The 18,237-nt window shown below is 39.7% G+C and overlaps 1 protein-coding gene across 6 annotated transcripts in view; it reads right to left on the bottom strand.

Annotated features, from left to right (window-relative positions):
• Nucleotides 1-18,237, bottom strand: part of robo2 (roundabout, axon guidance receptor, homolog 2 (Drosophila)) — a 349,267-nt gene that overhangs the window by 187,232 nt on the left and 143,798 nt on the right. For all 6 annotated transcript variants that reach the window (XM_055045287.1, XM_055045288.1, XM_055045291.1 and 3 more), the window contains exon 2: nt 14,936-15,262. In XM_055045287.1, coding sequence (XP_054901262.1) covers nt 14,936-15,262 — 327 coding nt within the window. The remainder of the gene's footprint in view (nt 1-14,935; nt 15,263-18,237) is intronic.

The raw sequence follows: 18,237 nt of genomic DNA, 5'->3' as shown, positions 1-18,237 counted from the left end.
ATAACCCAGCCTTCTCTTGCCATTTCTCTCTTCATTCATCTTCCAATAACACTGGCATAACTCCATTAGCAGTGTATGCTAGTGATACTATCCAGTCTGGCAAATGGGCCTGTATGCAGCTCTGTTTTCAAGGGGGTCAGATGATGGTCAATCAATGGAAGGTCACAGCAAGAACTGACCAAAGGTCAGCTTTCCCAATCCAGAACTACAAAATGCCTAACCGCCCCTGCTCCAATGAGAGGGGAGCTAAATTTTAAGAACGACTACCTTTTGGTTTTCATAGGAAAAACTATTTACATCCTTCTTGTTAAAGACATTTTTTGTTATCCAAGAATGAAAAAAAAAACAGCTTATATGCAGGCAAATACAATTTGAATTGTAGCAGACTTTTTAATGTGAGGTCTGAATGACTGCCAAAACAAGCAATTAAACTAATAACACATTAGCATAACCAACTAATTGCAGAAGTACTTTACACTGATTGTTTTGGATGAAATGGTTTTGCATAACAAAAGGAGCTGCAGTGTCAAAGTTGCTGTTCCACATATACACCATAGAGCTTCAAACAGAGGATGTAGCAAAGCGAACATGTATGTTTCAGACTCAGAGTATGGCCATGATTTACAAAGTAAGCCGTTCTTTCGGCTCCATTACTAGACAGTGTCTTGGAATCTATGTTTTCCCACTTACTGTGCCATATAGGCCTCCGATGGGCAAACGTCGACTGTGCCAGTTGGATGATAGAGAGGAGTCTGCTGTAGTGTTTGGGTGCAGACATGTGTGTTCAAGATACGAACCCTGTATGCTTCCTAAACATATATTCTTTGCGGCATTGTCGTCTGTGAGTGTGGTGGGGTCGGGGGGCTTAATTTGTGCATGAAACAGGAGAACATTAATGACTTTTAAAGATCGGTGGAGTCAAATGAGCACACTCATCAGTTAGACACACACCCTTTGGTGATCACTTAGTGTCATTGGATTTCATTTCCTGTGGAATGAGGAGATCTTGGAGGATCCAAGACAAATCCCTGCAATTACATCAGCACTTAAGATGATTCACTGCCTTCATTTCTGCCTTGCTGGGTGGTGTGTACTCTTGTGTTTGGAATTATGGTGGTAAGACTAATGTATCAAGAGGATTTATTGAAAACAAACAGCTATACAATAAATTCCTCACGACTTCACTCGAGGAAAGAAAAAAAAAAACAGTTGTGAAATAATATCCCCACTGAATCAACACGGCAAGTGAAGAGAAATGTAGAGACAAGCACTCAATTCTCTATACACCCCAAACAGACCCAAACCCACCCTCACAGTGAAACGGAGATAAACACAGGCAGCACCTGCATTTTGGTTAATAGCTTTGCCCTGTACAGTGTAAAGCATGAGGGGCAGCAGCAAGAGGCAGTGAGATAAGATTCTGCTTAGCATTTGAATGGCAAGGCGGGCGGCTGGGAGGGGGGGCTGAGTTCTCTTTAGCTGGCCTTTAGCCATGCTAGTGCTGAAGTGGTCTGGGCAAGTCGGCCTGATTTCCTCTTTGCCAACCAATGTGAAAGCTCATATCTGGCAATGTGCAGTGTCTGTCATTGTGCCGATCTGTCTGTCTGGCTAGTTGGTTAATAATCAGCGTAGCTGGCTGCTAATCATGCTGCCAGCTGTAGAGGCAGGTGGCAACACATACCACAGCTCCCAGTTTCGTTCAGAATGGGAGGTCATCTCACTACACCTGGTTATGCTGTTTACCAGGGCTGGGTGATAGGCGGAAAAAAATTCCATCACAATAACATTTGTCATAGGAGTCGATATCAATATATATACATCTCAAATCTGATATTTTTGTCAGTATTTCATGCCCCCTGGTAGGACTAAGTGAGATACGTAGATATCAAAAGATATTTTTAAATATCTTCTGATGTTTGAAATTTAGATTTTAAAGATTTATTTTTAAACACTGAACATGTCATTGAACATCTAACAACTGTTTTGGATAAATGAGAGATACATTTTAAACTAAAGTTATCAAACATTGCAGAATGGAAATGGACATATTCTTTTGTTGATGTATATGATGTCATAAATAGGCACTGAAATATGGATTCTCAAAATTTCCCCTTTGTATTAACCATTTAATTTTTTTTAAATAAGTAATGAAAAAACTTATAAAAAGGCAAAAAAAATAATTTCTTTTTTTTTTATATTGCTAGGTAAATCAATCAATTTCCAAGGTGAAAAAAAAACCCAGAATAATAAAGTAGGTATTGTCTATGTTCATAAATAATAAAAATAAACTCTTTATATTAGTGTGAAAATTTAAACGGCTTTCAAAATAACATATATAAAATCGACAGATTAACTAACATTTACTTCAGGTAACAAATGCCACTAATGTCACCTGAAGTAAATATTAGTTGTTAGCATGTATGGCTGCTGCTACTGTGCTGTCTGCGTCAACATTAACTCTGCATGACGCTGTCCTACCCTCATGAATGGTCCAGCATTTATGTGCTGGACCATGACCCAACTTTTATCATTGGGTGATGTGAGAAAAATATTCCATCACAACGTTGTAGGCCTTCAATGTATTGAAGGTTTGCAATACCTTCTACATATATTTCAGTAAATATTGCTCTCTTTTTATTGCTCAGCTCTGCTTCTAATTTCTTGTACTATAGCTTAGAGCCACAACCGTAAAGCATTCTGGGAAATGTAGGCATGATTTAGCTGCTCAAACTCTCATGGCCAATTCAGCAAGGGTGATGGGTAACTCTTTGGTTACCTGGCAACCACCTCTTGAATAACTTGTGCAGTTTCAGGTTTTGCCACTGTCCCTCATAAATGCTAAATAAAATAAATAATAATAATAATAATAATAATAATAATAATAATAATACAAAAACAACATTGAGTAAAAACTGTGGATAAAACAGGATTTTTAGAAATTTAAGACAAAAAACTGATCAATTATCAATATTGCCAATTATCGGCATCATGATCTAATATAAAATGCTTATATTGTGACTAGTTTTTATTTTGCAGCCCTATATATAGGCAAAACTTTTCAAATTGTAAGTGTATAGGAACATAAAACCAAACAACAAAATGTAAAAATATTCAAGGATATGCATAGTTCTGCAAGACATACAATCCTGCATCTTGCCTGTGCTGGAATGATGATCATTTTTGAATTCTTAAAAAAAATGTAATCTGAATGGGTGTTGCACTTGCTAAACTGCAAAAGTAATGAACACCATGCCAAGCCTCAGGGGAAGCCCCAGAGAAGTCTAACAGGCAGAGGCAGCACTTAGAGGAGACACAAGAAGCCCAAACTGAGAAGCCACTGGCTGGGAAACAAATAGTCTCACCCTCAACTAGACACATATCTACACCCACAACCTCCTCTGCTTTCATTCCTGCTGGATGCAGCGGCGCAGCCACAGAAAGGTCAAGCTGTAAAGTGGCACGGATTCACAGCTGTCTCAGAAACTGCTCTCATTTCATCTCGCCTCTGCTCACTTTCGAAAGAGCCCAAAATACTTTGAGTATCACTTTCAAACAGCAGGAAAGGAAATGGGGAAAGGAGGGAATGGAAGAGGAGAAGGAGAAAGCACATCGGAAGAGAGAGGGGAAGAGAAAAAGAGGAGACGGAGACAGTGGAGAGTGTATGATTAGGTTTCAGCTCTGGCCTGCAGCTGTTCAGAGCTCTGGGCAATGATAGGTGTCCCTCACAGTGAATGGAATCCAAGCAAAACATACATGTGCACAATAAATCTAACTAAAATATATAAAAACAAATTATTATGCAAAAAAGAAAAGCAATTTGAAAAAGTCCAAACCTGAAAACGGTTGTGTTATAAATGACTAAGAACATACAGAACGCCTAACTTCCTTAGGTTGGTTTTCTGTTTGTCTCTTGTGTTCTCTCATATTCCTAACTCCTGGTTTCCTTTTTCCGCCCTCGCAATCGAGTTCTGAATCTAATGAAGCCGAGATGCAGCATCTTCTACGTTCCCCTGAGAGCCACTTTGAGGAAGGATTGTCCTTAATGTTTGCACAACTAGAAAAACAACCAGAAAAGAACTTCAGCTTAAGCATTTTTTGAGTGTGTTAGTGCACTTGCGTAAATGTGCGTGTGCAGTTATCTGTGTGCAGCAGCTTTTACCGGGACAAATCCATCAGACCGCTGAAGTGTGTGGTGTGACAGTTGCACCCCAAAATAAACAGGCGGCATCACGGAAGTCCAACCAAGTTGCGACCCTTTACCGAGATCGATCCCATGCCAAGCTGCATTGTGCATCTTATCGTGCAGAGTGAAGCCATGTATGTAGACGGATAAATGTGTGTTTAAGAAAGTATGTGAGAAAGAAACCACAGAAATAATGGCCCTTTGAGTGAAGGACAACTGCACAGAAATACCGAGACGGAGTGTGAATCAATTTTAGCGACGTTGGATTCAAACCCGTATCAGCTCCTGGCTGAACTTCAGCCCTCCGCCCTGTCACCTCCTCCCTGGCTTCGTATGATGGATTACCATCTCTGGCAGTCTCAGAGGGTCTGTGGGAGGGAGGGAGGCTGGGTGTTGGAGGTCAGTCACAACAGGAACACATTCATTGGCGAGGGAACGCTGGGTTAAGGAATTATGGTGTGACAGAGATATGGGGTGAACTGAGGAGAGCAAAGGGTCCTTCTGGGGTCAGAGGAGCCAATTCCTGCAGGACCCCATGCAAGCCACCCTCAGTTCAGAGCCATCTAGAGGGATTTAACTCAGCGTCAAATTTTTATCCACATTATTTCAGTCCTCTTGTCCCTTTGGCCACTTGTCAACAGTTAGAAGAATGTTAACCTGGTAAAAACTAGCCCCTTGTCCTGCACTTTGTCTGGACACTGAGCGAAAGAGACATGATTGTTTGCTGGAGGTGTGGACTCTGTTGACGTTTTAAACAATTGGGTCTGATTTCACCAAATCGCTAATGTTTAACAGTGATGTACATAGTGTGCCAGATCGATGACGTGCACCGGAAATTATGTGCAGTGGAAACAACCAAGTTGGAAGTAGGGTCACAAAGTTTTGGCTAGCAATATAGTGTCTAAAGCAGCAGTCCCCAACCCCCGGACCGCAGACCAGTACCGCTCTGTGGACCAATTCGACATTCTAAAATACCACAAAAAAATCTTCATCAATTATTCACAACTCCTCCTTTTGTTGGCTGATTGGTCAACAATCAACTAATATTTGAAACTCAAATGTAAAAATCATCCTCAATGGGAGAAATTCAAGACGGATCAGGAAAAGGAGATGAGAATTGGAAAGTATTGCATAGAAGTCATATAATTCCAGCTGCTTAAAGCCAGAAAATAAAATAGTGGAGTGTGTTGGCATCTGCATGTTTACAGAAGTTTTCACTGCCTGCCTGCTTGAAGCAGAAATGCACATTCAGAAATATTTCTGGTGGCCAAAAGAATCAATATATTTGCTGTAGAAACTAAAGGCTTTATGGCAACTGGTTTTGCCAGAACCTAAAATACCCTATATTGAATGTACCTAAAACAGTACGGTGTTGTCCAGACAACAGCAAGCCTCGGCGTGGAAATTGTTAAAGATTGAGGATGGCTCAAACTTAGATGTTTCTATTGTCAATGAGAACAGACATAGGCATTGATGAAACTGTTTAACAGGAGATGTTAAACCACGATAAGGAAATTTTGGCTTATTTCAGACTGAAGAAGAGCAAGAATTTAAGCAGATAACAGAAAGGCTAAATGTATTGCAACCAACTTATGTTTTGTCTTTCATTCTAGATTTGGAAATGTGTGCAATCTTTTGGAAATCTAAGGGTTGAGGTAAGGAACTACAGTTCACACACATACTCTTTACATCACCTTATCGCTCATGCAAACAGTGTGACAATGCCTCTGCTTTTAATACAAACACATGACGGTTGCTTTGAAAAATGTGTTTTGGACATTTAATCTTAAAGAGACATTGCAAAGAATTATTGATATTGTTAAAGTAACATTATTATAGCTAATATATTTAGTAGAAGTGAGAATAATTGGTGCTTTACCATACAAAAAATAATTTCACAGATATTTAAGATATTTGTTTAAATCCAGTGAAACTCTGCAGAGGTTGAAGAACACATTAACAGGCATATGTGCACTAGAAGCTGTTTAATGACTACATAAAAAAAAAATCTGCCTATTGAATAACTGTAATTCTTTAATACATTTCAAATGCATGTATAGGTCAATATTAAAACAGAAATCAAAGTGCAATCAGCTCATGAAAGCAAAACCTTCACTCCCCGTATGCGTATTAAAGCCAATCAATAATAAGCACGCAAACAGGTTTCAATAATTCACACAGCTCCCCACACGTCTCGAACTGCAGCAACGAGAGAAAGTAGATATATTTTTGTGCAGTGCCAAGTTTACAGAATTTGCAGATTTATTTTTTTTATTCTCCGTCACTGCCTAACAAACATGTACACTGTGTGGGAAGGCTGAGGAGATGTGGAGGGAGTCGAGGCGAGAAGAGGCAAAACTAGAGGCAGACTGTAGAGACAAAACTATAGACCTGCATTGTCAGACAGGAGAGGCCATCAATAAAAGTGTCACTATAAGGAGAGAAGCGGGGAGAGTGTGAAGGAGAGAGAGTATGCCGTATAAAAGAAACACAACAAAACCCGGTGAGACGGGTGCTTCATCTTACTGGGCGCTAATAGACGTGAGAAGCGGCTGGTTCAGCATTCTTAGCTTGATGGCTCACTCGTCTGCTGACAGGCTGTGGCATCCATAACAGAGCAACACACATGTTTAAATGCAGCTTAGGCACTTAAGACTGACACGATTGTCTAAGTAGAGTGGAAAAGAACAAAAGCAGACCAACACAGAGCTAAGAAATAAAGCCAAAGATCATGGCAAGCCTGAGTTTATTAAGTGGTCCGTGTCTCTTTGACCTTCCCGAACCTTCCCGCTGCGCTTTCCATCTTTGTCGCCGGCTTTTGCTACGTTGCTCGATTACTGTTGTCATCATTCAGCCCCGGAGTGCAGCAGAATTGGCCCGCATTTCCCTTCCCACAGCACGCTGTTTGTTTCCTCAGTTGCAACAAAGACAATGTATGTCCCTAGGTAGTTCAAGGGAAGTCCAAGCTGAGACAAGAAAAGTAAAAATGCAGACTCAGGACATCATGCATGTGTGAGAGTCAGTAAAAGGTCAGTCTGCTGGTAGTGACCTCAGCATATCCACATAATTCATCCTCCATAAAGACTTTTTTCCCCCTCAAAATGTCTTCTCTTCCTATGCACAATGTACTTTTTGAGTGCACGGCACATGGATTATAAAGCGGTCAAAAAGAAAATATCATCTGCATACTACTGGTTGAGTGCATTTAGGTGGATATTGTAAGAACTAATTCCACTTGATGGGAGTAGCTAAGCCCTGCTGCAAACACAGATGATACATTTGTCATGTTCCGTGTTTTTCTGTGTTTGATTTTGAGTTTTTTGTGTCCTGAGTTGTCCTCGTCCTATCTTCCCCTTAACTATTCCTAGGTGTGTCTTGTTCCCTTGATTACCTTCAGTGTATTTAATCCCTCCTGTGTCCTTTGTTCCTGGTCGGGTCCTTGTCGTTTTGTCGCATATTGTCGTTGGTTGTACTGTTCGCCTGTTTGACCAGTTGCTACCAGTGTGAAGCCCTGGCTTCCGCTCAGCCGTGCTGCCTGGCCGCGGACTACTTTTATTGACTGTGTTTGCTAGACATTTTTGTTATTAAATTACCACTACTCACCTTACCTGGGCCTCCAGAGTCTGCCTCACCACCTCCACTACACCATTCTTTGACAACATTTAATCAGAGATTCTCCCAGGGGTGGAAATTAGCACCCGCCACTGGCCAAATGCGGGACAAAGTATGAAGTGGCATGTAAATTGATGCAATGAACCCTCCACTGTGGCGGGTTGACAATTTGAACAGAAAAAAAAAAAGCTCCATTCAGTTTGAACTATTGTCCAGCCCATTGGTTGATTTTATTGACGCACACTGGACTTATCTAACGAGACGGGGTGGGTCAGAAAAACTACGACAAAAGCTAAAAAGCACATAAGCCCATTCAGAAAAATGTGTCAAACTAACCGATATGTTAATTACCACACTAACTTTGACTGTTGGAGGAGATTCAGTAGCGGACAAGGAGAAGAAATTAGCGATTCAGGGGCTTCATTGTCAGAGGAGGATAATGAGAGCGACGTGACCAGGGACAGATTGAGGAAGAGTTCAGATTAGCTGCTGCTGCCCGGTAAGAAGGAGCGAAAACGTTCATAAAGAAAAAGTTTTATGCAAGCAGGAAGGCAGGTGTGTGTGAGGGGGAAGCTAACACTAAGCTCCCAGTCGTCAGAAAATCTCTGGAGTGACATAAGAATGATGATGGCTCGTGGAATTAATAATGAACATGTTCTGAGAAATTTTTGTAATTAAAATAAGTAGGGGAAAACAAATAAAATAGTTAGAAAACAGCTATTAATACAATTTAAAAATATTTTAAAAATGACTAGACACATTTTGATAAATACGATCAGGCAGATCTGTCTGATCAATGGACAACACTTCAAACCCACTTCAAATTTCTTTCAATTTTGTCACCACCAGGATTTGACCAATACTCTTTTCGACGCAACACGAAATCTTCCCAAGTATTTTTAGTCTAGTTTCCAGAGAAAATATCTTAGTACACTTAAAGTAATACAAAACTGACCCAAAAGTAACTTCTCAGGAGTGTTTAAAGTTAATAATGTCTTAATGTTGACAAAAACATGGGAAACTGTCTTGCTATAAGTGAAAAGATCTACCAATGGAACAAGTACTTTTTCATCAATATTAAGAAATTGTTTACTTAAAATAAACTCATATACATTGCTGAAAAGTTGCTTGCAAGTTACTGCTGTCTGATTTGAAGTGAACTAAGATACCTGCACTACAAAGTAGATCAAAATGACTTAAAATGTGTTTCACTATGTTGGGCTTTTTAAGTTGCTCTCAAACATCATGTCATGATGTTAGCACAGATAGCCTCAGAGTACAGAGCTGAAGTTGTACTTTTATTCTTCTCTAACTTTCTGCCACATTTTAAGACATTCTGCTATAATATCAATTTTTGAGACCCTAGTGTAGTTTCCTGACTGTAGCATGTAAACCTGAATGCGTTGTAATGGTTGTATTGTTGCTGCTTCCTTCATTACCCTTCATTATTTCTCAAGGACTTCGGCGCTGATTAAACCTCAGCCCACCAGGGTTTTCACAAGCGCGAGGGCAGGTGTCTACACTCACGTGTCTGTTGTTTGTGTGCACCAGTCTCATTCCTGAACAGGAATAATGAGTCCATATGAGCTTGTGAAAGGATCCGCAGTGTGGCTCATCCTCTCTCCCCACCTGGCCGGCTCCTCTTGGCCTGCCCTTTTATTAGCTTTTCCTCATGCTGGACACAACAGGAACAGCTTGGTACCCTCCCTCCTCCTCTCCTCAACACTCACACCTCTCCCAACTCTATTTTCCCGCTAATTACCTTGTTGTATGAGAACCAAATGCTACCTAACGGTTCTCTTAATTACAAAAGTGGGACATTAGATGATATCAAAGGACCTTTCTAAAAGTCATCCATTCCCATTTCAAGCGGCATTTAGAACCAACCAAAGACATCTGTTTTATTTCTGTATCATTTGCATTTTTAAAAGGTTAGAAACCGAACATAGCCACGAGGGGAATGAAGCTACATGTGTCTTCATCCATTTGTAATACCCCACCCCACCAATGATTCTAAATGTTCAATGCACAGGCAGGATACACAGTGCATGTCAGAAGATCTAAATACCACTTGGAATCCAATTAAAGCTGTACTGGGTCGCTCAAGAGTTCAAGACTTTTTTTTTTTTTTTACCTCCTGGAGATCCAGGAATGTGCGACTGTCGTCCACCTGAAAAGATGGGCCAAAATTAACATTTTCCTTGGGATCCTGTCGCCCCAGGTGTAGCTTGTCACACTTAAATATACACAGATATTTGCAGTGCTGGCAAATTATTCAACGGCCACAGCTGCTGCAAGAGTTTCTGACAGAATCTTCAAAATGATTTATGAACCTGCTCATTGACCTACTTTAGTCAGAAGAAAGAAAAGAGGGCATACTCATTTATACCCAATACTATTGTATATTCATTCTACATAGCTGGCCTGTGGACAGTCTTGATTACGACCAGATTATAAAGCAGCTATTCAGATTTCCTCCCCCCAATATGTTTCGATGTTCTCTGTCCTTGTGAAGAAGTTAATGGCTGTAAGGAAATCAGTTCTCTACAGTGTCTTACAAAGGTGTGAACATGCACTGAACGTTCCTGCCTTTTTCAATGTTATACTCACAAACTGCAAAGTATTTGTTAGGATTTCATGTTGTAGAAGAAAACACAAAATATTAAATATAAATAATGGTGAAATGGAAGAAAACCTTCCAAAGAAAAACATCTATGGTGACACTTTTCAGCTCAGTTACAGTTGCATGAAGTTCCATCTCTTTCCCACTCTAGAAACTGAAATTTGTGAAATGCTTAAAAGTTCAGTCAGACTGGGTGTATGAGGTCTGTAAACATCAACACTTGGGTCTTGCCACAGATTCATTTAGATTTCGGGCTGAGCTTTGAACATTTTGTTAGTTGGTGAACGTTTCTCACAGTCTAACGTCTTTTTCAACCTTTAGGAAATTGTTTGGCTGAAGATTAACCTGAATTTTCCTCCAATAACTGTGGAGATGGTGTGATCAGCGTAATCTACAGATAATTACCCACCAACCACTAAGGACAACAAGGCCAAAAAGTTTAATTATTCTCTTATTTGACTGGAGAACCATGTTCCACATGTTTATGAAGTTCCCTACATGGCTTGAGACAAACAACAACTGAACATCTCACGGCTTTCATTCAACAAGTTTCTTTCTGCCACAATTTCATAAGGGTCAGCTTTTTGAAACGCACAACTAATGCTTTAGCCTGGTAAAAACCAACTCCTTGTTCTACTCATTGAAACTGAGACTACACAGCATCGACTCTACCCCTGTTCAGGCAGAATTCACAAGCAATCTGTGTTCAACATCTACCACCCGAGGAAGGATTCAGTCTATTAAAGACATGGTAAATCCATTAATAATGCAGCACAAGTTCTCTGAGACCTCTCCCTCCTCTTTCCTTTCTCTCCACCTTACCTTGAGTGGCGAGTGCTGCTGAGCTTGAGCTTTGTCACACTGCAATGGTCTTGAGACAGTCGAGTCTGTTTCAGTAGGTGCAATTAAACTACCTCACAAGGGTCTTGTTTAACCACTCGAGAATAGAGTGGGAGCAAAGGTGTGTTCAATACTTTGAAGCAAGAGGAAAGCAGAGGAAAAAAGGAGGCGGCAGGACATGTCAAACTTTTGGCTGATGGAAATAGATTTAGATGCTACCTTCACTTGACTGCTAGACGGATTTCCAGCCCTGATAAAACTCATCACTGCCAAAAAATCCAGTGTATAGGGATGTAACAGTTCTCTTCACCTGCTTCTACTTCATAAATTATATTCATTTCAGGCGCTCCCATTTTTCATCCTAAGCCAAAAAGTTGTTGCTTGGTTGTGGGCGTTCATATTCACACATATCTTTCCGACACGCACCCTCCATTTAGCTTTCACAAAATGGTTACAGAGAGAGTGCCACACCTCTCTGCAGACCGCCTCCTCTATGAACAACATTTCTGCACGTTTCATTCAGAATCTCTCATTTGTACTTATTCAGTAATGAACAATGTACATAATGTCTGACCATGTTGGACAATGTTTCTTAAATGTATTCCACGGCGCCTGCAGAAACAGTAACCACATGGTGAAAGTGGACTAAATCAAGCAACATATCAACATTCCTATTTGAGCACATTTCTTCATAAAACATGTCAACAACCTTCTGAACAATCACACAACATTTTGCACAGAGCTCTGTACAAAATAGTTCAACCCAAGCCTTGTGATGAGAAAAGGAGTAGAATGCTTCCTTATGAACAATTTTCATGACACAACAAGTTGCATGAGAGAGCCTTAAGGCTGACGGGAGCTTTTTAGTTTAGGCCTATATAGGTCTCCAGCTCAGGGTGGAGATGGTTGGTTCAACCCCTGTATGACCACTGATCCGGATTAAGCCCACAAGAACTACTAGCCCAGGATAGAGCTGCTTGCTCAGCTTCATTACGCCCACATACCCAGGCAGGAAATGGAAATGTTCATTTTCACCCAATAAGTCAACCAGACACAGAGATGACTAAGTATTCCCTTCTGGGCCTACAGGAACTTAATTGAGGAGACAGGCTTTAGAAAAATCAAAGACTGAAACTACAGGATATTCAAGAGTGTGAACAATCAAATGGCATAATACCAAAACAGCAGCAGAATCGTGTTTCAGAAGAACCAACTATGTTATTGCCCTTGGCAGGACACTAGTCTGGGCCATGCACCAATCCTACAAATCAACTTCAGAACATTTTTTATTCCATATCTCTTAAATTACCTGCTATTAAAATTGCAGTAAGTCATTAATGCCTGGATATAAAACACTACCTTCATATTTCCATTGTCTTTCTCCCGTCTCATCTTCTTAAATTTCTAAAACGTGCCTTTGGGGGATTTTATCTGTTCGCACACCAATAATTTATATGAAAATTGTTCTACTTTAATAAAACTTTATTACTCTGTCAGATTGTGATTAATAGGCAAGGGCCACTTTCAGACTAAATGAAGATTTTCAGTTAATAACTATTGGAAAAAGCAACCACTTTGACTCTGCAATGATGTAGTTGTTGACTCAAGTTCCAGATATGCAGAGGAAAACTATTTTCTGCAGTCAATCTTAATCATGATAAAGTTTCTTCACACTTCCTCTTTGTATCTTTTTAGCCACAAATGTAATTTAGTTGATTACAGTCTACTGGACTAGAGAAAAACACCAAGCAGAAGCATTGCCTTGCTTCAGATCTGTTGTTTTGAACCTCAGTTCAACTCCATGAGTGAACTTTTTATCTCCTTCCATTTCAAACCCAGAAACATTCAACTTTCTACATTTCTGGTAGCTCAAATATATTCAAGTAGCATAACTACCTTATCCTTACATTAAATTAGGCAAAGAGCATCGGAAACTGTTGGTGAAAAATGCAAGTATGAAATGACTTCACATGTGGCTGACAAGATACAGTCAGAACTTTAAAAATAAAAATCAATAAAGGGCTAAATTATTATCATCTTTTAATAAAGTATAGAATAAATAGATCCATAGTCCCCGGATACTCAATCTGCTAAGGAAACCAAACATAAACCAACAAATATAGCAAAACTCTTTTTACTTCTAAATTATTGAATACACATATGAGCTCAACAACAAAGATATTTACAGTGTTTAACCTGCTACTTAGGTTACAAGACCATCTGATTAGTGCAAAGTGCTATAGTAGCACTAATCATAGCCATTCTGTTTTTAGGTCTTTCAAGAAGTTAGAATTCAAGTAACTTTTTGAAAAAAAACTTTTTTAGAAATGTGGACTATGGACGCTGACATTAGTGTTGGGGGCATTTCTTCTGCTGCAACATGCAAAGCATTTAAATGCTATTTTAGACTAGAATAGCTTCAGTGAAAGGCTAACTTCTTTGAGAACAATTGGCACACAACAATAGTCTTTCCCGGCATCCAGTCAAATTGAAAAATTAAGCCCCTGTCGGCCAAGAGAAGCGGTTTTGTCACCCATTGCTACTGTTTGCCATGTTTGATGGTTATGCATCAGATTTCCTGGTGCATCAGAATTAAAATTTTTAAGTCATGAAAATGGATTTAAGTAATTGAAATGTACAGGTTCAAGTTCTGTTCCTTCAAAAAGCAGGTTATTTCTTTCCTCCTCTTCAAAAAAAGAAAGATTATATATATATATATATATATATATATATTATATATATATATATATATATATATATATATATATATATAGCTTGTGGTAGACATAGAGTCTACAGAAAGTGTTAGCAGAGAATTACTCCAAACCGGTCAAATATTTGTACCTTTCAAACTAAAGCATCTTTTAAATCTCTTCAAAGAGAGCTGAATGTAGTCTGTCCTGTTGCCTGTTTCCTAGTTAGCTATAATAAGCCATATTATTAAATGATAAGTCAAAACAACAAAAGCAGATGGACACTTCCCACGCCACCTCCTGGACTGTTTGAGGTCTCTGGGACTTTTGGTTTGAAAACCCGGCCTAAGTCTGTTAGGGGGGTGAGTGTAGGCTCATCTTCAAAGGTAATCTGAGTCACAGTTCAGGTTCTGCCTGTCATCAACACAGACCAGACAGCTTGGGCTAAATGTCCATCAGGAGCCATCCCTGTCATGTTAACCCTGATCACCAGTGAGAGACCCAATGTCTGCCCTGCCATCTTGTCTCTTTCATAGAGTGACAGCAGCTTTATGTCCATACTCAAAGATCTGTGGACAACTTCAAAACAGCCCCTCTGAGCCAAGAATGTATCAAATTCATCAGAGTCACGGCTGAAAAACTCATTCGCCACAAGTCATTACCCCAGCTAACAAGAACCTTTTAGACCTCAGGAAATCATTACGGAGTTGGCAAAGAGTACAATGAAATCAACTCTAAGAATAATGTAATTACAGTTGCCTCAAATTAAATGTTGATTTGTTTCCTCTTATTCCCACTGGTAAGTGGAGTGCAATTTCCTAATACAAATGATGTTTACAAACAAATTATAGAAGTTCATAACGCTGAGTGGAAATCCAAGTTTTTTGACTGTCGCAGGATCTGGACCTATTTTGGCCAGCCAAAGACATGGCACAAATAGAATAAAAAATTTTTTAAAAAAGATACAACAACGTTACAACTCACATGCTACTTCCAGGGATGCATTGCGGCTGACGGCTTCTCCCAGGTAGTTCCGGGCCACACAGACGTAGGCTCCCTCGTCGGGTTTGCTCCGTCTTCCGTGAACGATGCGCAGGAAGAAAAGCGAGCCGGTCGGAAGCAGCATGCGATGCGAACGTGGGTCGTCTTTGTCCGTTTCCACCCGCTCCCCGTCTTTGTACCACTCCACCGTCGGGGTGGGCCGCCCCTCCGCTTTACAGTTGAGAGTGGCGGGCTCCCCTTTGGATACGATCAGGTCAGAGGGGTGCTCCACAATCCGGGGTGGGGAGTCCTCCTGGCGCAGACGGGATCCTGAGGGTAAAGACACAGAGAAGCACAATTAATAACAGAAAAGAGACAATTTTTATGTCAAAAAAATTAAATACATATGGCTTATTAAATCCATTTTCAAACATAAACTGTCAACAATGTAAAAAGAAATTGTTAGTGATAAAACAGAACTGAGAAAATAAAAAAATCAACTCTCAAGTTTAGTACAGATATTTCTATTTGCTAAACGAGTGAGAACTGAAGTAGTCTTAAAGCACATCTATTGTTACGTCAATATGCACAGTTGATTGATAAAATGTTTTACATTTCAAAAGAAAGCCAATATAAGCAACGTGTATCTTCCAAAACATCTATCACAAACTTGGACAGTTTGCTGCTAATGAAATTAAAGTTAGCTTAGAGGCTTCAAAGTTAATTTTCTTGATTAACAGACTTGTTTAAAATAGGCCTGTAACAATTCAACAAATGATTCAAGGCTTTGTTAAATTATGCTTTACTATTTAGTGAACTGTGTTCTGACCAGATTATTATTATTATCTCACATCCATCAATGAGCTGATAACAAATGCTAAGTGCTATTAGCAACTATGGAGGGAGATGGTGAGGGGCTACCAATAAAGCGACAAAATGTGTCAAAAGTGTGGAATCTCTTGAAGCTAAATCGAAAAGAAATAGAAGTAGGAAGAAATTTCACATCCTCAATATTCCAACACCTCTTCTGGAAACATCTACTACATGCACCGAGCTCGCTTGTGGCTGCTAACAGGTGATGTTTTTATACTTTTCCAAAAGGTTGACTTTTATCTGATTGTTAGCACCAAATCCAGGAGGTTATACATGTGCATCGAAATACATTTTTGCTTACATTAAAGATAATTGCTGATTAAGAAGAGTAATGATTTGAAAAAATAACGACTAGAAATATCTATTATACTAAATTCTCATGCTTTAAGTTTGAGACTAAAATTGATGCTTGAATCATATAGCATTTTAGGCTATAGCATGTTTTCTTGTTAAAAGCAGAAAATAAATGTGCTTAACTAGCACTTTTTCTTTGATTCTTCTACTAGCTTAAGTAAAACTACATAAACGGGACAACGTTTATTCTGTTATTTTATTAATGGTCATAATAATCAAGGGATTACTTGATTACTAAAATAATTGTTTACAACAGCCCTATTTTGAAACAAATAAAACATTAACATTTGACAAATGTTTTGTTGAACACTGGACCAATTTTTTAGCAAATCCATCCTGGTTTTTGGTAATGTGTGACTGCAAACTAGTTTGTAGCTACAACTTGAAGCATGGAAGATTTAGCATTTCACAAGAGAGATCTGCTCCAATCAAACCAAACCCGTTTTGAAACCAAAATGGGAAATCTTAAAAGTAATTAGACCTCTATGTGGACAACATAATGCTTTTCTTACAGTTGAAAAGTCAGCAAAACTGATGTGAATATGAATGTCAAAGTTCTTTTTTTCCTCTTTATTTGGATGGATGTTAGAGTTCAGACTGATGTCAAATGCTAATCCCCTGTGGCTCAAAGCCATGGCCGCTCCTTTTCATTAGGGTTGCAGTGACTGAGCTCTCAGAGTCTGGTGGCTAAGATAATGCTCCCCAAGTCTGGGCGCTGTATGCGTCTGTGACCAGGTCTTACCCCCAGAGATAAGGAGCCGTCGGCCACACACATTTACATCACACAAGCCATGGAAGCCACACAAGAATCAAACAGTTTAATCCAGCACCAAACAATCAAAAAACTACTTCAAAGCAGAGCAAATCAAGCTAACTCTTCCAATATTTAACGGAAAGAGGTCTTTCTTTTTAATAACATAAAATTGTCCCATTACTTACTATGATTCTGTTGGCAGCTGCATGCTAACCAATCAGGACTTGGATCAAGTTGAGAGCTGAGCTTTTTTGTCAACAAGCTAGTGGTTGAATGTTTGATTGAGCCGAGTTGATGACCTACCCTGGTAATGCAGTGGGCTAATAGGACGATGGATCTTATACTTAAGCCTAATGTACCACAAAGATCTTTCTTCTTGAGCTAAACTCAACAAAGGATTGAAGCAGTTGTGGAAGTTCGGGTCTTTGATCAGCTATGTTTGCGCACATTTTCACACTCTGGCAATCAACTGTAAATCTATGAACTAAAATTTTACAAGCACAAATATCTGCACAAAATGTCTGTCAAAGCTCCTGAGCAAAACACACACACATTCAAATGACACACATCTCAGCACAAAAGTCCAGAAGCCCACCACTCGACAGGAATCAGCCATCAGACAGTAGCATATTGACCCCTGAACAGGAGGTAGCCTGTTCTCTCTTCCTCCTAATTTCGGCTAATTCCCTCCATTTCCCCGCCATTGATTACTGATCAGGCCTCGTGTCTTTTGCCAAATGGGGCTACAGACGGAGGTTTGTGCATGAGTGGCTGGTGACAGCATGTTCCCACAGCTCATGATCTAATCTTACTGGCATTAGGTGAAATACTGGATGTTGTGGGTAGTGAAGCAGACAAAGACAATTTCAGTAGGCTTCACAAAATTATTTACACAATCAAAAATTAGTAACAGTAACATTTTGTGCAGAGTGAGTTTGAGTTGTGGCAATAAGAGACTCAACCTACAAGGCAGCAGTTAGGGCCACGGCGCTGATTAATGGAGAGCGAGATAAAGTAAAGTGATGGACCTCCCCCCTTTTCCCTTGATGAAGTGTCGACTGCACATTTATTTTTATCTCATTGAAGCATGTGTTTCCCCCCCGCTGCAATCCACAAAACCATGCAGGGGCTTTCAACTAAGGCCAATGCGGACGCACAGGAGCAAACCACGCCGACTACATTCGATTTATATCAGTCTAATTTCTTTAAATCCAATTTGTATTCCAATCTACTGCCTTCTAATCACGTAAACCTAGAGGCTCCATCTGCTCCAGTCTTTCATGTGGACATGAACGCAGCAGATGCCTCTACTATTGTCCTTCCA

This window comes from Poeciliopsis prolifica, unplaced genomic scaffold (assembly GCF_027474105.1).
Source record: "Poeciliopsis prolifica strain line A6 unplaced genomic scaffold, Auburn_PproV2 SCAFFOLD022, whole genome shotgun sequence".
Lineage (NCBI taxonomy): Eukaryota > Metazoa > Chordata > Actinopteri > Cyprinodontiformes > Poeciliidae > Poeciliopsis > Poeciliopsis prolifica.
Note: the sequence above shows the minus strand (reverse complement) of the source record. Positions and strands in the feature narration are given on the sequence as shown.